This window comes from Phascolarctos cinereus, unplaced genomic scaffold, assembly GCF_003287225.1.
Source record: "Phascolarctos cinereus isolate Bilbo 61053 unplaced genomic scaffold, phaCin_HiC Scaffold_726;HRSCAF=1367, whole genome shotgun sequence".
NCBI classification, from domain to species: Eukaryota; Metazoa; Chordata; class Mammalia; order Diprotodontia; family Phascolarctidae; genus Phascolarctos; species Phascolarctos cinereus.
The window spans coordinates 28834724-28850717 of NW_027556098.1; the positions used below are offsets into that span (position 1 = coordinate 28834724).

General features: G+C 38.8%; 1 protein-coding gene across 1 annotated transcript in view; it reads left to right on the forward strand.

The window, feature by feature from the left end:
• HERC2 (HECT and RLD domain containing E3 ubiquitin protein ligase 2) overlaps nt 1-15994 on the forward strand; it is a 223597-nt gene that overhangs the window by 14633 nt on the left and 192970 nt on the right. The window contains 1 exon segment of the mRNA XM_020992762.2: nt 3405-3518. Coding sequence (XP_020848421.1) covers nt 3405-3518 — 114 coding nt within the window.

The following is a 15994-nucleotide window of genomic DNA, read 5'->3' on the forward strand; positions in this document are numbered from 1 at the left end:
CATGTAGTGTTCTGTAATTAAATGTTATGTTATCTGCAGAAAGGTGATCATTTTGTCTTCTACTTTGCCTATGTGTATTTCCTCAATTTCTTTTTCTTAATGCTGGAGCTATCACTTCCAGCATTATGTCAAATAATGTTGATAATAATGGACATTCTTTCTTTATTACATTCTAATTAGGAAGGCCTCTTGTCTTTGTACTTTTGTCTGTACTCCTTTTCTATAGTGAATGCTTTCCTTTTGCCAATCCATTTCTTTTTCATTCTTCTAGTTTTGGCTTAAGGATCACCTTTAGGAAGTCTTCCTTCATCAACCTCTTCAGATTCTGATTTTTTTCTCACTCAGTTTCTTCATTTATTCTTACTTTTGCACCCATATATTGTGTTAATATGTTGTGAGGACCAAATGAGATATTATTTGTAAAGCACTCACTCCAGTGCCTGCCACATAGTAAGACACTTAATAAATTCATACTCCCTTCCCTTCATTTGCACAGATTTGTTTTGAAGAAAACTACTCAGATGAATCTGTGATTTCATAGATGTGGCTGTTCCCTCCATTGTGGTTCATAGTAATCTATTGATGAGGATGTGTCCTGTGAGTTTTTATTTGTGCCTTTATAAGTTTGAAGGGCTTACTTGCTTTTTCTTGACATTGTAGAGAACAGTGAGGCACAAGGGTTTTCTATCTCTTATCCTTCTCTCTTGACAAATCTTTATTTTTGATTATGCATTTCCTTAATGGCATTTATTATGAAGCTTCTTTAAAGTTTTATAGTTTCAGTCTGCTCATATACTTCATGTACCTCTCCAGTGCTTGCTTTGATTCTCATTTTTGAGGGCATGCGACAACTCATTTTTGGAAGCATAGATTATCATTGGTAGAACATTGATTTAAAAAGATGGACCTTTTTCTGGGAGGGGGGGATCCTCTGATTAATATCAGGTGAGACATGAAGAAGAAGATACATATGTTCCCCAAAGGATCTTTATAATGGGATATAGTGCAGAGTATAAATTGGAGAGGGATTCTCTCTGGAAGATGAAGTCCTTCAAGGTAATCCTCTTTGCAAATGACATGCTGGTTGCTTCAAGCGCCAGAACATTACACAGCTTCTTGGAGATGGTTAACCACTCAAATGAGTTTGGTTAACCCTATGTGTTGAGGAAAAACCTGAAAACAAAACATGTGGGTGAAAAATTCCTAAATTAAGTGTTTGTGGCTTAGAATTCAGAGTTCCATGGATAGATTTTAGGGGCTTTATGAACTTGGATGGGAAAAATACATCTCTATTTTTACTCGCCTCTAAAAATTTTCATTTCCCTTAATTATGAATTAAAAAAAATTATTCTGAGAAAGGGTTTGTCTTTAGGCTTCATTAGTCTATCACAGGGGTACATGAAACAAAAAAAGTTAGATGCTTGACTTAGACGGACAACCTGTAGAGCTCACTGTATATAGACTTAGACATTACAAATGGACAGTTAGTTCACAGAATTAAAAAGGAGGAGAATGGGCTGGATTCCCTTAAGGAAATTGTAAAGAATCTTTAAAAATGTAGACATTATAAATTCAGTCTATGAAATACTTTATTGTATATGGGTCATTTAAATAGTGAACTTCTCTAGTGCACTAAAATGTTAGTTTAGAAAAATTAAATGTATACAACTTCTTTTAGGGAATGCATCTGTTGTGTGAAGTGATTTTGCCATGTTCCCAATATGCTTAATGGGAAGTGTTTTGTCAGCTCAGTCAATATCCTGTTTTTCTAATTCTTAGGTATCTGGAATACTACATAAAATTATGCTGTGAATTCAATAGTTGAAGGACTGCTGAATTACCTTCTCTCATCTTGGCTGTGCATTTGAGTAGATTATAGGAGGCATAATTCTGTAAATATGAGTTTTAAATTATATACATGAAATTATATTCTAAGAAGTTACATTGCATGAAAATTCTATGTATTAACATGTTCCTGTAATTTATGTTGCTCTCTGTAGAGGTAAGGATGCTAGTTACCCTTTGTTCTGAGCTGGCCCTGACTTAAGCCATTCCCCTCAATAGTATAGGTTTAATATTGGAAGAAAATGAGATATTCCTAAGGCATTAACAGTTAGTAAAGGAAATTTAATTAGCCATAGCAGGAGAAAGATACTTAATAGGGAGAAGCATTGGGGACATTTTGAGTTGCTTCAGCTAAGTGGAATTCCTTCACTCGTGTTATCTGTCATGAAGTACCAGTCAGACTTCCAAAACACCTCTTTCCCATCCTCTTCTAGACTCTCCTTCCTTACCTCCTCATACCTCCTTGGTGCTCAGACAATGGGGAAGTCAATCACTTGTCTTAGGACTTCAGACTCTGAGCCAACCAAGTCTCAAGGAATTTTTTTTTTTTTGCTTTTTGGTGAGGCATTTGGGGTTAAGTGACTTGCTCAGGGTCACACAGCTAGTGTCAAGTGTCTGAGACCAGATTTGAACTCAGGTCCTCCTGACTCCAAGGCTGCCCCAAGGAATGTCTTTTTAAGGAAAAACTATCCTAACCTGCATGTAGGAGGGGCTGTTCTACCATGCCACTGAAATATTAACTCTAGTAAATAGAGTATAGACCTGTTTTCAAGATCCTATATATTTTGAAGGAATATAATTATTCAGTTGAATGTAGAAAGGAGCATCATTCTAGTCCATCAGCAACAAATCTTACATAATAAAGTTAAATCAGTGAACTATGTGGAAAATAGGAAAATGAACCACTGTGAGAAGTGATGTGCTTTTAAATAGTGATAAGTAGTGCTATTGTCTGTATCCTGTATGAAGAAAGTTTATAAAGAAAATTTAAGTTATATTTTATGCCTATAAGAAACTTTTGTGGAAACTTGACATTAATGAGGACATGCTTGAACAAATACTAACAAATGTACAACTGAGTTAATACTGACCTATTCCAAATTCATTGCATTATTCTTTTATTCCTCTAATTTCTCATTAGCGTTGCTCATCCATTCTTTTTGTTATATACTTCAAGTTCACTTTAAATGCTTAGTCTCTTTTAATTTCATCCTGTGTCTTTTCTGGAATACTCATCTTTTGCTAGTTACCTTAGCCCAAAATGGTTTTTCTTTCCTTTGTAGACCTATAAGACTGTATTATAATTGCTTTTGTGCATTGTGCCTTAACCTTCTAACTAGATTGTAATCTGCAGAAAAAAAGTCTTGGGTATAATGTTTGTATAAAAATAATAATATTTCTCTGTTGGTGAAAGAGCAGCATCTTTCTTGTATATATTATATACTTACATGTTTGTTGAATGAAATATAGGTGGAAAATTTTTTATAAAAGGGTTATTAACTAAGAATTCACAGATTAAGTTCAATTATAATACACTTTTCTTTCTTCCTTTTTGTTAGCTTTTTTCACAAGAGATGGACTCTGTGGCCTATGGAATGAAATGGTCAAAGATGGAGAAATTGTATACCCTGGGACAGAGCTAATACAGAATGGAGAACTACCTCCTCGAAAAGGTATTTCTAGTACTTTCTAGTTTGCACAGCCTTTTCTGGTGCATACATTGTATGTTCCTAAAATTATGTAGGATATACTGGAATATGAACTTATATCTTGAGCAGTTAGATTTTTCATTTGTTGGTGACATGTCGAATACAAATACCAAGTGTGAAGCAATAATCAGTATAATAAATAGAAGGATTTCCTGGGAAATGTTAATATTTTCCCTTTGAGAAATCTTTTTTTTGCCTTTTTGGAGTCTTTTTATAATGTCTTCCATCACAATTATATTTAAAATAATTTTTTCATTTCAAAAATATTTAAATATCTATTTCTTGGTTTGTCCTAAAACTATTCATTTTTTAAAATTTTGTTTGTATAGAAACAATAATTGGTATCCAACAACTAGTAGGTAATTTTCTGTGTTGCTGTTTATGGAGTAGCGATAGGAACTATCTCTGACATGTAGATTGGATCTGCCCTGTGGTTTAATTTTATCTGGCCTTTAAGGTAGTACTAAGACGTGATTTCATTTATTCTTGTAGTTGAGATAATGTTAGAGGCTTTAAAGTGTAAATGTAGAATCTTTTGAGCTGAAAGGGATTTCATCTGGCTTTCTCATTTTACAGATGAAGAAAATGAGGGCTAGAGAGCTTGTTATTTTCTAAGGTCATTATCTTCAACATCCTAAAAGTGAGCAAGATAGAGATATTATTGTTTTCTGAAAGTAGATCATTCTTTTTGTGAATTGAGATGCAACAGCTTGCTATCTAGAATAGCAAGTTAGGGTTATTCACTTTTGAAAAGGAGAAGATTTCAAGAATGTTAGTATTTCTAAATTTTCAATGTGAATTAAAATGCCTTTAGAAACAAATTCTAGCAAGGTCTAATTAGATTAAAAATGTAATTTTCCTCAAAAGCAGTATTGGTAGGTCTTTATCAGGGTTTTGTCAAATACAGAGATTGTAACCCCTCCTCCCAATTTTCTCTTATCCTTTCTCACTTGATAAAAAAGAACTAAATTATTTGTTGTATTTATTGAATAGCATTTTATATTCATTTTTCTTTAGTTTTAAAAAGCCTTAAATATAATTAAATTAAGTTGCATTTTATTTATATGGTCCTTGATTACATGTTTTTTTTCACCTATGTCATTGGCTCTTAATAGAAAAACTTTCAGAGACTTGGTGTGGTATGGTATGTGTTTATGGCCTGTCTTTTTTAATACTCTCCCCCTCTCTCCCAAATAAAAACAAAAACAAGCTAAAAACTTTGACTGATGTTCTCATATAGATTAATTTGAAATTTGTTAATACTGTATTTTTATAGTGGTGATATAATTGATAATAGTAAGAAAAATAAAAGTAATTAGGCATTGCAACTAGAGTTTCTGGAAAATACCCGGTGTGTATTTTTTTTCCCAGGGGCACAATTAGTAATGTTTCTTACGTAGATCTCCACTCTTGAGTCTTTGTTGTTTCTAGCTGACTCCTTCAGAAATTTTTGTTAAGTTTGAAAATCTTTCCTGAGACATATGAGCATTTATTCTGTTTTCACCTTCCCCTGAGATAAATTTATGTCATTTTCTTTTCTAAAGCAATTTAGAAAACTGATGGGATAATATACAACTACTTCATTTGTAGTCACTAAATGGAGTTTGTTTTGTGGTCACACAACACAATGAAAATAACATTAAACCACAGTCTATAATTTTCAGGCAGTTGTCAATAAACATTTATTAAACAGCTGATATGTGCCAGGCACTATGCTAAGCACTAGGGATACAAAGAAAGGCAAAAAAGAGTCCCTGCCTTCACAGTCTGAGGGACACATAAACAGTTGTATACAAAGAAGCTATATACTGTATAAATAGGAAATAATTAACAGAATGAACACTACAAATTGAGAGAGATTGGAAAGACTTCCTGTAGAGAGTAAGATTTTAGCTGTCACTTGAAGCCAGGGGGTGGAGATGAGGAGGGACAGCAGTCCAGGCATGGGCACAGCTAGAGAAAATTCCCAGAGCTGAGAAATGTATCTTTTTTTGTGGAACGGTCAGAAGGCCTGTGTCACTGGATCAAAGAATATATGGAGGGGAGTGGTGTAAGGTGTAAGAAGACTGGAAAGGTGGAGGGAGGGGCTAGGTTATGAAGGGCTTTTAACAGCAAACAGAGGCTTTTGTATTTGATATTGGAGGTGATAGGGAGCAGTTAGAGCTTATTGATGGAGGGGAGTGACATAGTCTGGGGATTGGTGCTTTAGGAAAATCACTTTGGTGGTGAAATAGAGAATGGACTGGAGTGGTGGGGAAGAGACATGTGGCAGGCTGACCAACTGGCAGGCTATTGTAATAGGCTAGGTGTGAGGTGAGGAGGGCTTGCATCAGGATAGTAGCACTATCAGCATAGAAAATGGGGCATATTCAAGAGATGTTTCAAAGGTGAAATCAACAATCCTTGGAAACATTGGGTTGGATGGGGAGGGATGAGGGAGAGGGTGAGAGATAGTGAGGAGTGGAGGATAACATCTAGGTTGTGAACCTGGGGGACTGGGAGGATGGTGGTTTCCTTGATAGTGGATAATGGAGGGACTTAGGAGGAAAAATGATGAGTTCAGTTTTGGACATGGTGAGTTTAAGATGCCTATTGGACACCTAGTTTGAGATGTTTAAAAGGGAATTGGAGATGCGAGATTGGAGAGGTTAGGGTAGAGAGGTTATGGCAGGATAGGGTAAATTTAAAAATCATCAACAAAGAGATGGTATCAATCAGTGGGAGCAGATGAGATCACCAAGTGAAGTAGTATAGATGGAGAAGAGAGGAAGGCTAAGACTGAACCCTTTGGGACACCTAGATTTAGAGGGTGTGACCTGGGTGAGGATCCAGCCAAGAGTGGTCAGATAGATGGGAGGAGAACCAGGAGAGTATGGTGTCCTGAAAACCTAAGGAAAAGAGAATATGAAGAAGAGGGTAATTGACAGTGTCAGAGGTTGCAGAGAGGTTAAGAAGGATGAATATTGAAAAAAGGCCATTGTATTTGACAATTAAGAGATCATTGGTAATTTTGGAGGAAGCAGTTTTGGTTGAATGATGAAGTCAGAAGCTGGATCATAGGGAGTTAAGAGAGCAAGAGGAGAGGAAGTGGATGCACTTACTGTAGATTGTTTTCTTAAGGTGTTTAGTCACAAAAGGCAGAGGAGATAAAGGATGATAATAGCAGTGGAAAGATCAAGTGAGGTATTTTTGAGGAGGGGGGTCTCAATGTTTGTGGGTAGTAGGGAAGGATCCATTAGATAGAGAAAGATGAATGAGAGAATGAGAATGACAGAGGGAACAGTCGGCTGGAGAAGGTGAGATGGAATGGGATCCCTTGTACATGTAGAGGGATTTGCCTTAACAAGAGGGCCACTCTGTTTTCTGAGACTGGGGTGAAGGAGGAAACAGTGGCAAAAAGTATCTCAGTAATAGAAGGTGGGGAGGAGTGAAGAAGAGAAAGCTCCAGGTGAATGGGCTCAATTTTTTTAATAATTTATGAGGTCAGGTTTTCAGCTGAGGGAGTGGGAGGTGGCAGAGCCATAGGAAGTTTGAGGAGAGATGAAAATGTTTGGAAGAACTGCCATGGAGAGTAGGATAGTGAGTTGATAAAGGAGGGAATAAAAGGGTTGCCTAGCAACAGTGAGGGCCCAGTTGAGGTTGTGTAACATAAATCTGTAGTGGGCCCAGTCAGAAAAGTTGCATGATTTTCTCCATCTTTGTTCAGCAATCATATTTGTAGGAGAGAAGGCAGAGGATAGTGGGAGTGATCCAGAGCTGAAACTTGGAAAATACAATTGATATGACAAAGAGGTTCAGGGACTGGAGAAGAGGACAGTGTATAGTTGAACTGATTCAACTTGAACTTGAGGTCAGGATGGGGAAAGGAGAGAGTGGCTGGTGCAGAGGTGATAGCCTCTGAGAGAACTGAGGAAAACCAGAAGAAAAGGTTGTCCTGAAAATCTAGAGTGAAGACAGTACCAAGGAGAAGAGAGTGATTGACAGTATCAAATACTGTATAGAGGTCAGTAAGAAAGAGTATTGAGAAAAAAGACTATTAGATCTGGCAATTAGAAGCTCTTTGGTAACTTTGGATGGAGCAGTTTCCAGAAGCCTGATTGTAGGGAGTTAAGAGAGTGAGAGGAGAGAAAATAGAGTCAAGGGATTAGAGGTCATGATGTTTATGAAGAGTAGGGTTTGGTCTCAGAAGGTGAGAGGGGATGGAAAACCAATAGAATGTGATCAGATAAGGGAATTTCAGACTTCCTGAACATGGAGTAGGTGATGGTAGTATTGAGGGGTATGACGATCTTTGTGTGTAACTGAGGTGGGGTGGAGGAGTAGATCAAGGAAAGTGAGTGGTTGAGAAACTGGGAAGTTAGGGTGTTGGAGTATGTCAGTATGTATGTTGAAGTCCCTTAGTGTGAAGGCATGAGTTGGGGAGGAAAGATTGTGAGCTAAGTACTGTTCTTTTTGAGCAAGGGTAGGGAGTGTCCCAGAAGCTGGTAGACGGCAGTTACCAGGATGTTGAATGGGTGGAAGATGTGGATTATGTGGACTTCAGAGAAGGAGAGTTACTGAGTGATAGATTGTAGGGAGAGAACATGGGATTGGCAATGGGGAGCAAAGAGTATTGCAATTCCTCCACCTCAAGCTGAGGAGAAGGAATGAGGGTGTAGCCAGTACTGAAAAGAATGGCTGGTGAGGCTGTGTCATCAGGGGGAGCCAGGTCTCAGTGATTATCAGAACATGGAAGGAGTGGGATATGACAAGATTTACGATGAAAGCAAATTTGTTGCCTGTGGAGCAGGCATTCTGGAGGACACAGTGGAAGGGATGGGTAATTCAGTTGGGACTTTGGGTTTGGTGAGTTGAGGAGGATAGGAATAAAGACTGAAGTAGTAGTGGATAGGGAATAGGGTTTGGATGATGGACCTGTAAGGGTTCAGATGTGTCTCCTATGACCAGGTATGAGTATGTGAATCATTAATTAAATCTTACATCACCATCTCATTCCTTTCCTCAGCTGCAACTTATATTCCAGAAACCAGAAAATTCAAGAAACTTCTTCATGAGTTCTGAGCACATTAGTGTTCTTTCTAGAGTTAGCAGTGTTTGAAGCATGAGCCAGGGTGGTATTTTTAATAGAATTAGGAGATGGCCAAGAGGTCTGCTGACACCAAAAGATATAATAGAGCAACCTGGGATCTAAACTTGGACCAAAATGCTGAAGAATTTGATGGAAAGATTGCCTTCCAACTGTGTTGGGTAGTCATAAAACGCTTCTGAGTAAGGAAGCCAAAATTACATTATTAGGAAGCTGTATTTTAAAAAAGACTATAACTTGAGTCACAAATAACCAGAAAGTAAACTTCTAACAGTGTCAGACATGTGTGTGTGGCCATTTGTTGGATTTAGTGTTCTGACCCCTTTGCTGCTCTACTTCAGTTAGTTCCTCACTGTCTTGTTCTTCTGGCGCCAGGTTTCTTCAATACTGATAACAATTCTAGTGCCTTTTACTCTGGTGGGTAGGATTCCCATAATTCTTAGGACTGAAATAATTTGTTCATAGAATGTCGTACAAGTATCTGTATATTGCCATCTCAAAATAACAGTGTCTGGGAAGACGGACCCATGCCTATGAATGCAGAAAGAAGCATATTTGGCATTAACAGTATAGAGAAGGAAAGCAGAATTTGCAGGAGACCAGGGACAACCCTCCCACCTACCAAATGCTATCCCTGTCTGTCATTTTGATACCAGAATTTCCTTTAGTAGACAACAAATACACAATCAGCTTAAAATGCATTTATCCAATAGAAAGTAATAAATTGATTTACATAGGGTGACTAGTATAATTTTCTGGATTGAGTTTTGCTGATCCTGGATGGGGGATAGCAAGGGGACTCTGAGGGCCTGAAAATGTGTTTGTGTGTGGATGGTGATGGTGGTGGAGAGGGAGGGAACATGGAAACAGCACAGAGATGTGGAAGAGAAAACTGAGGAACAGTAAAGACTACATATTGACTTTTATGCAGTTCTACCTACAACTGGCCTACAACTAGCAATAATAGTTGTAGTAACAGAAGAGAGCTTAGCGCAGTGTCTGGCACATGGTAATAAGCATTTAATAAATGCTAGTTGGCTGACTGATCATACGATGCAATGCCTAGATAAGACCTCTCTAGCCGTTTGTTTTTTGATTCAGGGCAATAAAAGCCATTTGTTGAAATTAAAACTGACTGGCACACTACTTATTACCACTGCTGCCACCACCACCACCTCCACAGTTACCTCTACTACCACCACAGATACCACCTCTACTTCACCACCCCCAGCCCACCATCATCATCAGCCACCCCCACCTCCTCACACTTGTATGATACTTGAATGCTTAGAAAGCATTTTACATATACTATCTCTTGTGGTCTGCACTGCAGTTCCATGGGATAGATGCTATTATTATCTCAGTGTTACAGTTGGGGAAACAAGCTTAGAGAGGTCAATTGGTTCATTTCTGGTCACCCAGTTAGCTCATGTTTGAGGTTTGATTTGAACCAGTCTTCCTTACTTCAAGGCCAGTATCCTACCTGTTATACCATAAATATAGTAGTTGTGTGAATATTTTCTGATTATAAAAGTACAAGGAAAAGAATCTTAGTTTTATGCTGCAAAAAAAAAACCAACCCAACTCTTGCCTATTGGTAGCTTTTCTGTCAATTCTGTACATAGGCAAGTTAGTTGTATTGAAATATTTTTGTCTGGGAAGACTTCTTTTCACAAATCTTGAAGGTTGATTGTAGAATTTATTTTGAAGGATACTAAGTTTTTTGAGCATTAATGTATACAAGTTGATGGACAGACTTGTGTGACTTTTCTTGGTAAGAACTGTGGCAGTTTTATCTTTATTCTACTTTCATAGTACTTTATGAGAAACTGAGTCAAAGTGAAAGTAGCGAAGTAGGAGAAAAGACTGAGATTTAGGTGATTTTCTTCGTGATGTAGAATTCTGTGTGGCTGAACTGTAGCATCATCATTGTCATGTGTAGGTTTTTTTTTATAGTGCTTATTTTGTGCTAGGCAGTGGATTAATTGCTTTATGTATATTATCTCATTTGGACCTCACAATAACCCTGGGAGGTAAGTGCTATTCCCTTCCTTATTTTAAAGTTGAGGATGCTGAGGCAATGGAAATTAAGTGACTTGCCCAAGGTTACACAGCTAGTAAGTGTCTGAGGTAGGATTTGAATTCTTGACTCTAGCCCCAGTACTCCATCCACTGTGTCACCTAGCTGCCTAAACATAGATAACACAAGGGGGCAAGAAACCCACTTCATTTTGGTTAGTATAGGTGATTTTTCTTGTAGAAACTTACTAGTTAGAATGTACCTTTTGAATTATTTAAGTTCTCTGATGATGCAAATGTGTCCTAAAAGGTAAATAAAATGTCCTAACTAAAGAACTGATAGATTGAAGAAATAGGAGGTTGCAATGATATCAAGTAGTACTTATTACTTCTCTACTTGAGGATTTCCTCTACTGATGAAAATTTCAACTTCTTTTTGTCTCAGTATAGACCAGAGCTTCTTAAACTGTGGGTTGCCACCCCATGTAGGATCGCAAAAAATTTGGCAGCAAAAAAAGGTTTCTGAATGCACAACAGCTGAAAATGAATTAAAAATTAAACGTGTAATGAATGTGAGGTGTTTCTGGCAGCACTTGCCTGTGTTGCATCATGCAGCTTCACTGCAGCCTTGATTCTGAACACACAACACATGCACTTTGCACTCTGCATACCGTCATACCACACGATGCCAACAAATGCATTGGTTTTGGAGTCAAAGAAGCTGCAGTCAAATCTTGCCCTTGTCACTTGCTACCAGTTTGACTTTGGGTCTTTTTTGCCTCATTTGTAAAATGAGGCAGTTGAGCTAAGTAGCCCCTAAAGTTCCTCCCAGCACTAAATCTGAAATCTTATAAGTTACTTAGCATTTCTGGCCCTAAATTTCCTTTTCTCTATAAAATGAAGAGGTTACATGTAGGTTTTTTTTTTTTTTGGGTTAGGCAATGGGGTTAAGTGACTTGCCCAGGGTCACACAGCTAGTAAGTGTTATTATGTGTCTGAGGCCGGATTTGAACTCAGGTCCTCCTGAATCCAGGGCCAGTGCTCTATCCACTGCACCACCTAGCTGCCCCTACATGTAGGTTTTAAAGCATCTTCCATGTAGAAATTCTCTTGTCTTATTTTGTTTAAAATCTCTTGTATGTGTTGGAGAAGGTGACAGTAGGGAAGCAAAGGAACACATGTAGAGATATTGATGACAGAGAAAATATAGAACCAGGACACTCAAAGGCAGGGAAGATACATATTTGTAATCCTTGGAAAAAACTGATATTTGAGTGAATTTTCAGTGTCATTCATCTTATTCTATACATGATCTGCTTTGGAAACGTGCTTTTACCTTTAGCAGTTTTTTAAAGTTCTCACTGATGATGAAATCCCACTAGTTTGTTTTCAGTTGACATTATCACCTCTTCTGAAACCCTAATGGAAAGAAATTTGTTTCCCTCCCTACTACAGGCTTAGCTGTTAAAGCTGCTATGCAGGATAAGATCTAGAAAGACTGCAGGTGGAGAAATGGCATTTATGTTTAGTGGTTGAATGTGTCTGAATGTTTTTTCCAGGTATGGATCAGAGGAACAAGAAAGAGTTGAACACTAGAGCTTGTTGAGAAAACCTCAGAGTGTTTATTTGCTATTCCCCATATATGAAATTTTGTTTCCTATATCTGTACTATTGCAAAAGCTGTTATTTTGGCAATACTGCCTTCCCTCTCCCCAGCAGTACTTTGCTGTGCCTTACAGAATTTGAAGCTTTGTTCAAACTGAGCTCAAGTGCCATCTTTCTGTAGGAAGCCCGTATGTTCTGATTCTCTTCAGATGCTAATGCCTGCCCCTAGAAGTTACTTTGAATATACTTTGTGTTCACTTTATTTTTTGCGTGTTAAATATTCTTTCCTCCAGTGGAATGTTAGCTTTTTGAAGGCAGGAATTACTACTATTTTTTGGGTCCTGTCAACCTTCAGAGTTCTGTCTAGGAAAGACAAACAGAATTAGGTTGTTTGTGTGTTTATTTCTCTCAGAGTGAGTGGAGCATGCTTGTGGAGCTGCAGTCAAAACTGATTGCACAATTTATTAACCCTCCCAACAGGGGCTGATGTCACTCCATCATCATTTCACCCTTGTATTGAAAAAATAGAGAAAATACCTCTATATAGATCACCTCCAGCCTTACCAGACCACTCCAGCCTTGGGTTATTAGACTGAAGAATCTGTCTCCACCCAAGCTTGAGTAGAACACAATGGGCTTCCCTACTTTAGATTAAATTCCTTGCAATCTTGGAGTGCAGGAATGGCCAGAATAAGGAGAGTCAGTGCAATCTCAGTTATGTCCTTCTGAAGGAAAAAAAAAACCAACTGAACTTAAGGTCAAGGCTTTGGAAAGAGGGGAGGGGAAACTCTAAACCTCACCAAGATATTGGTTATTAATAGTCATTTTTTACAATCTTCATTACCCAAAACAGTGCCTATTTTATGTTGTTCAATCATCTCAGTCATGTCTGACTCTTCTTGACCCCAGTTTCTTGGCAAAGATACTGGAGCGGTTTGCCTTCCCTTCTCCAGCTCATTTTGCAGATGAGGAAACTCAGGAAAACAGGTCAAGGACTTGGCCAGGGTCACATAGACAGTAAGTGTCTGAGGCCAGATTTGAATTCCGAAGGGTATGTCTTCCTGACTCCAGGCCTAGCCCTCTACCCACTGCACCACCTAATAGAACAGATGACTGCTAGCTTTATTTTAGAGAGGCATTTAAAGGAGTTGGTAGAGCTTGTTTTAACATGCATCCAAAGAGGAGCATTACTTTGTGTGATATTTGGTTGCAGGGGTATTGTAGTACTTTATAAGGTATTTGCAAAAGGTTCATCATGAAAGTCATTGAAGTCTATGTGCCAACATTTATTGCACAGACTGAAGAAACAGAGACATTCTACAAAGATCTTGACCAAGTACTTCTTCCAGATTGAATCGGCTTATATACTCAGTGACTTTAGTGCAAAAGTGTAAGTAGGTATATAGAATAGCAAAAATATGTAGGAAAATATTGTTCAAGAGTAAGGAGCGAGAGAGGCCAAAGACTTAAAGATTATAGACAGAAGTCTCATGAATACTTTCTTTAAGAAAAGAGTTAGCTGGAGACTATCCTTCCTCATCACATTTGGAATCTGAACATTTGTACTAGATGCGGTTCTTGAGGAAGTGAAAATGACGTTAAAGAAAACAAAGATGAGGAAAATAGCTTGTAGTGCAGATGTTTTGCTGTGTTATCCCTTTGGTGTTTCTTAAACTCTGTTTTGTCACCTGGGGCTCATCTTGGTTGTGACACAGTTTTACTTTGCTGTGGAAATTCACTGGCTGGTTTGCTGACTCTCACCCCCATGCCTTGGTCTCCTCTGACTGTTTATTATGATAAGCTACTATCCCTTACCCTGATCCTTGGCATAAGGCTATCACTGTTGGGATGGCCTGAAGTAAAAATACTGGGTGATCTTCACCTACACTGCCTCTGGAGGTAAGTTCTACCACTGCTTAGATGTTTGGGGGGAACGCCCCATGCTCACTTAGAGGCTAAGGGGGAACCCACCCTGTCCCTGTCCCTGTCCTAATAGGTGGGGGAATGCCCTAGAAAAACCCCACTCAAATTCCTAATCATTGGGGCTTTTATTAATCTCTTGATAACATGGATGTCTCCCACCTTTGACTAATGCCCAGAGATTAACTCTTCCATCTTACAGATATTACTTAACTTCTTGAATGGAGGGTCTTCCTTCTTCTCCCACACACCCAGGATATTTCTGCCCTTCTCCCCTTCTCCCCTTCCCTATTCCATCTCAAAGGTTTCACTTCTTGTGCAGCTGGCTGCTGGACCCGGCTTGCATCTAATACTGTCCTCTGCTTGTGGTGAGTGTCAGTGCACTGCTAATAAAACTTCCTGTAATGATTCTTGGAGTTTTCCTTTCCTGTTAGAATCCAACCAAACCACCTTGACAGATAATAGGTCAAGCTGGATCAGCTGGATCACCCTTTTGCTCATGACCCACTAACTAAAGCTGAGATTTGGTTGCCAATAGAACTTGTTGCATCTCAGTGGACAAGGTGGGGTGGGAAGCTTTGCTGCCACACTTTGTTCTCTGTGGAGGACAAGGGCCAGGTCACTCAACCTTGTCCTTCAGGTAGAGAAGCCCCTTTCCTTCTAGATTCAGAAATCACTGACCCTTGGCAGGTGAACCTAAACCCCATGCCTCAGCAGTAGGGGATTCTTCTATTTCCCTTAGGTTCATAAGTCTCTGACCAGGGTTGGAATTAGGACTTTTGGCAGCCGTTTGTGGGTAGGACTTCCTAGCCTTAACAGAAAAAGCAGGAGAGAGTGTCTAAATCCTGTGGCTCAGGGCAAGGGCTGAGAGTCTAAGCCTTGTGCTGACTTAGAGTGGCAGGGATTCCCTTCTTTTGATGTCCCTTGGATGTAGGAACTGTTGAGCAGGGCTGGGAACAGGGGTCTTGGGTCCGATACCTCTGCCCCAGTGGAAAGGAACTTCTCTCTTATGGTCAAAGCAAGGCTTGTTACATAGCTGGAGTGGACCAAGTATATTTTCAGGAAGAAAAAAGTTGAACCTTATTTTAAAAGAAAAGACAACTGGGAGAAATCTTGGTAACTATTCCCGTCTATGTAACATTTTAATGTGACTCTGTTCATGTGTAGAGGACATCAATTAAGTGGATATTTGTGGGGAACAGGCAGGCTTTTGCAAGTAATATTCCATTGTACCCTACATCTTTATCATCACACAATTGACTGAAAAATAGGAGGGTTCTGAGACACTAGTGTGCTTATTATTTGTTGACTATTAAAAAAAATCCAAACACTTGATTTGGTCTATTAAAAAACGTCTTCAAAGGCTTATCTTCAAAGTGTTTCCCTTGCATACATCAAAATTATTCACCCTTCCTTGAAAGATATGACAACAGAGGAAAACTTGTTTAATGATACTCTATATGGATTGAGACATAAAACTGGGAGGTATTTACATGCCAGAGATATTGGCCATTGTCATAGGAGGAGATCCAGCACAAAGTCCATGTGGAGGAGATGTTCTCTTTAGATGCTGGTGGGGCTTCTGAGTTGGGCCTTCAAAGAAGAAGCTAGAAACAGAGGTGAGGAGGGTAGTGCATTGCAGGCCTAACCTCTAAAAAGCTGCAGAGAGCAGAGGTCAAGTTTAGAGAATAAACTTGTGGATTAGTTTGATTGTGGCATTGACTTTATGAAGGAGAATAATATAAAACAAGTCTAGAAAGGTAGGTGGGAGCCAGAATGGCTTTGAGGGGTGAAAGAAAGGGGTGAATCA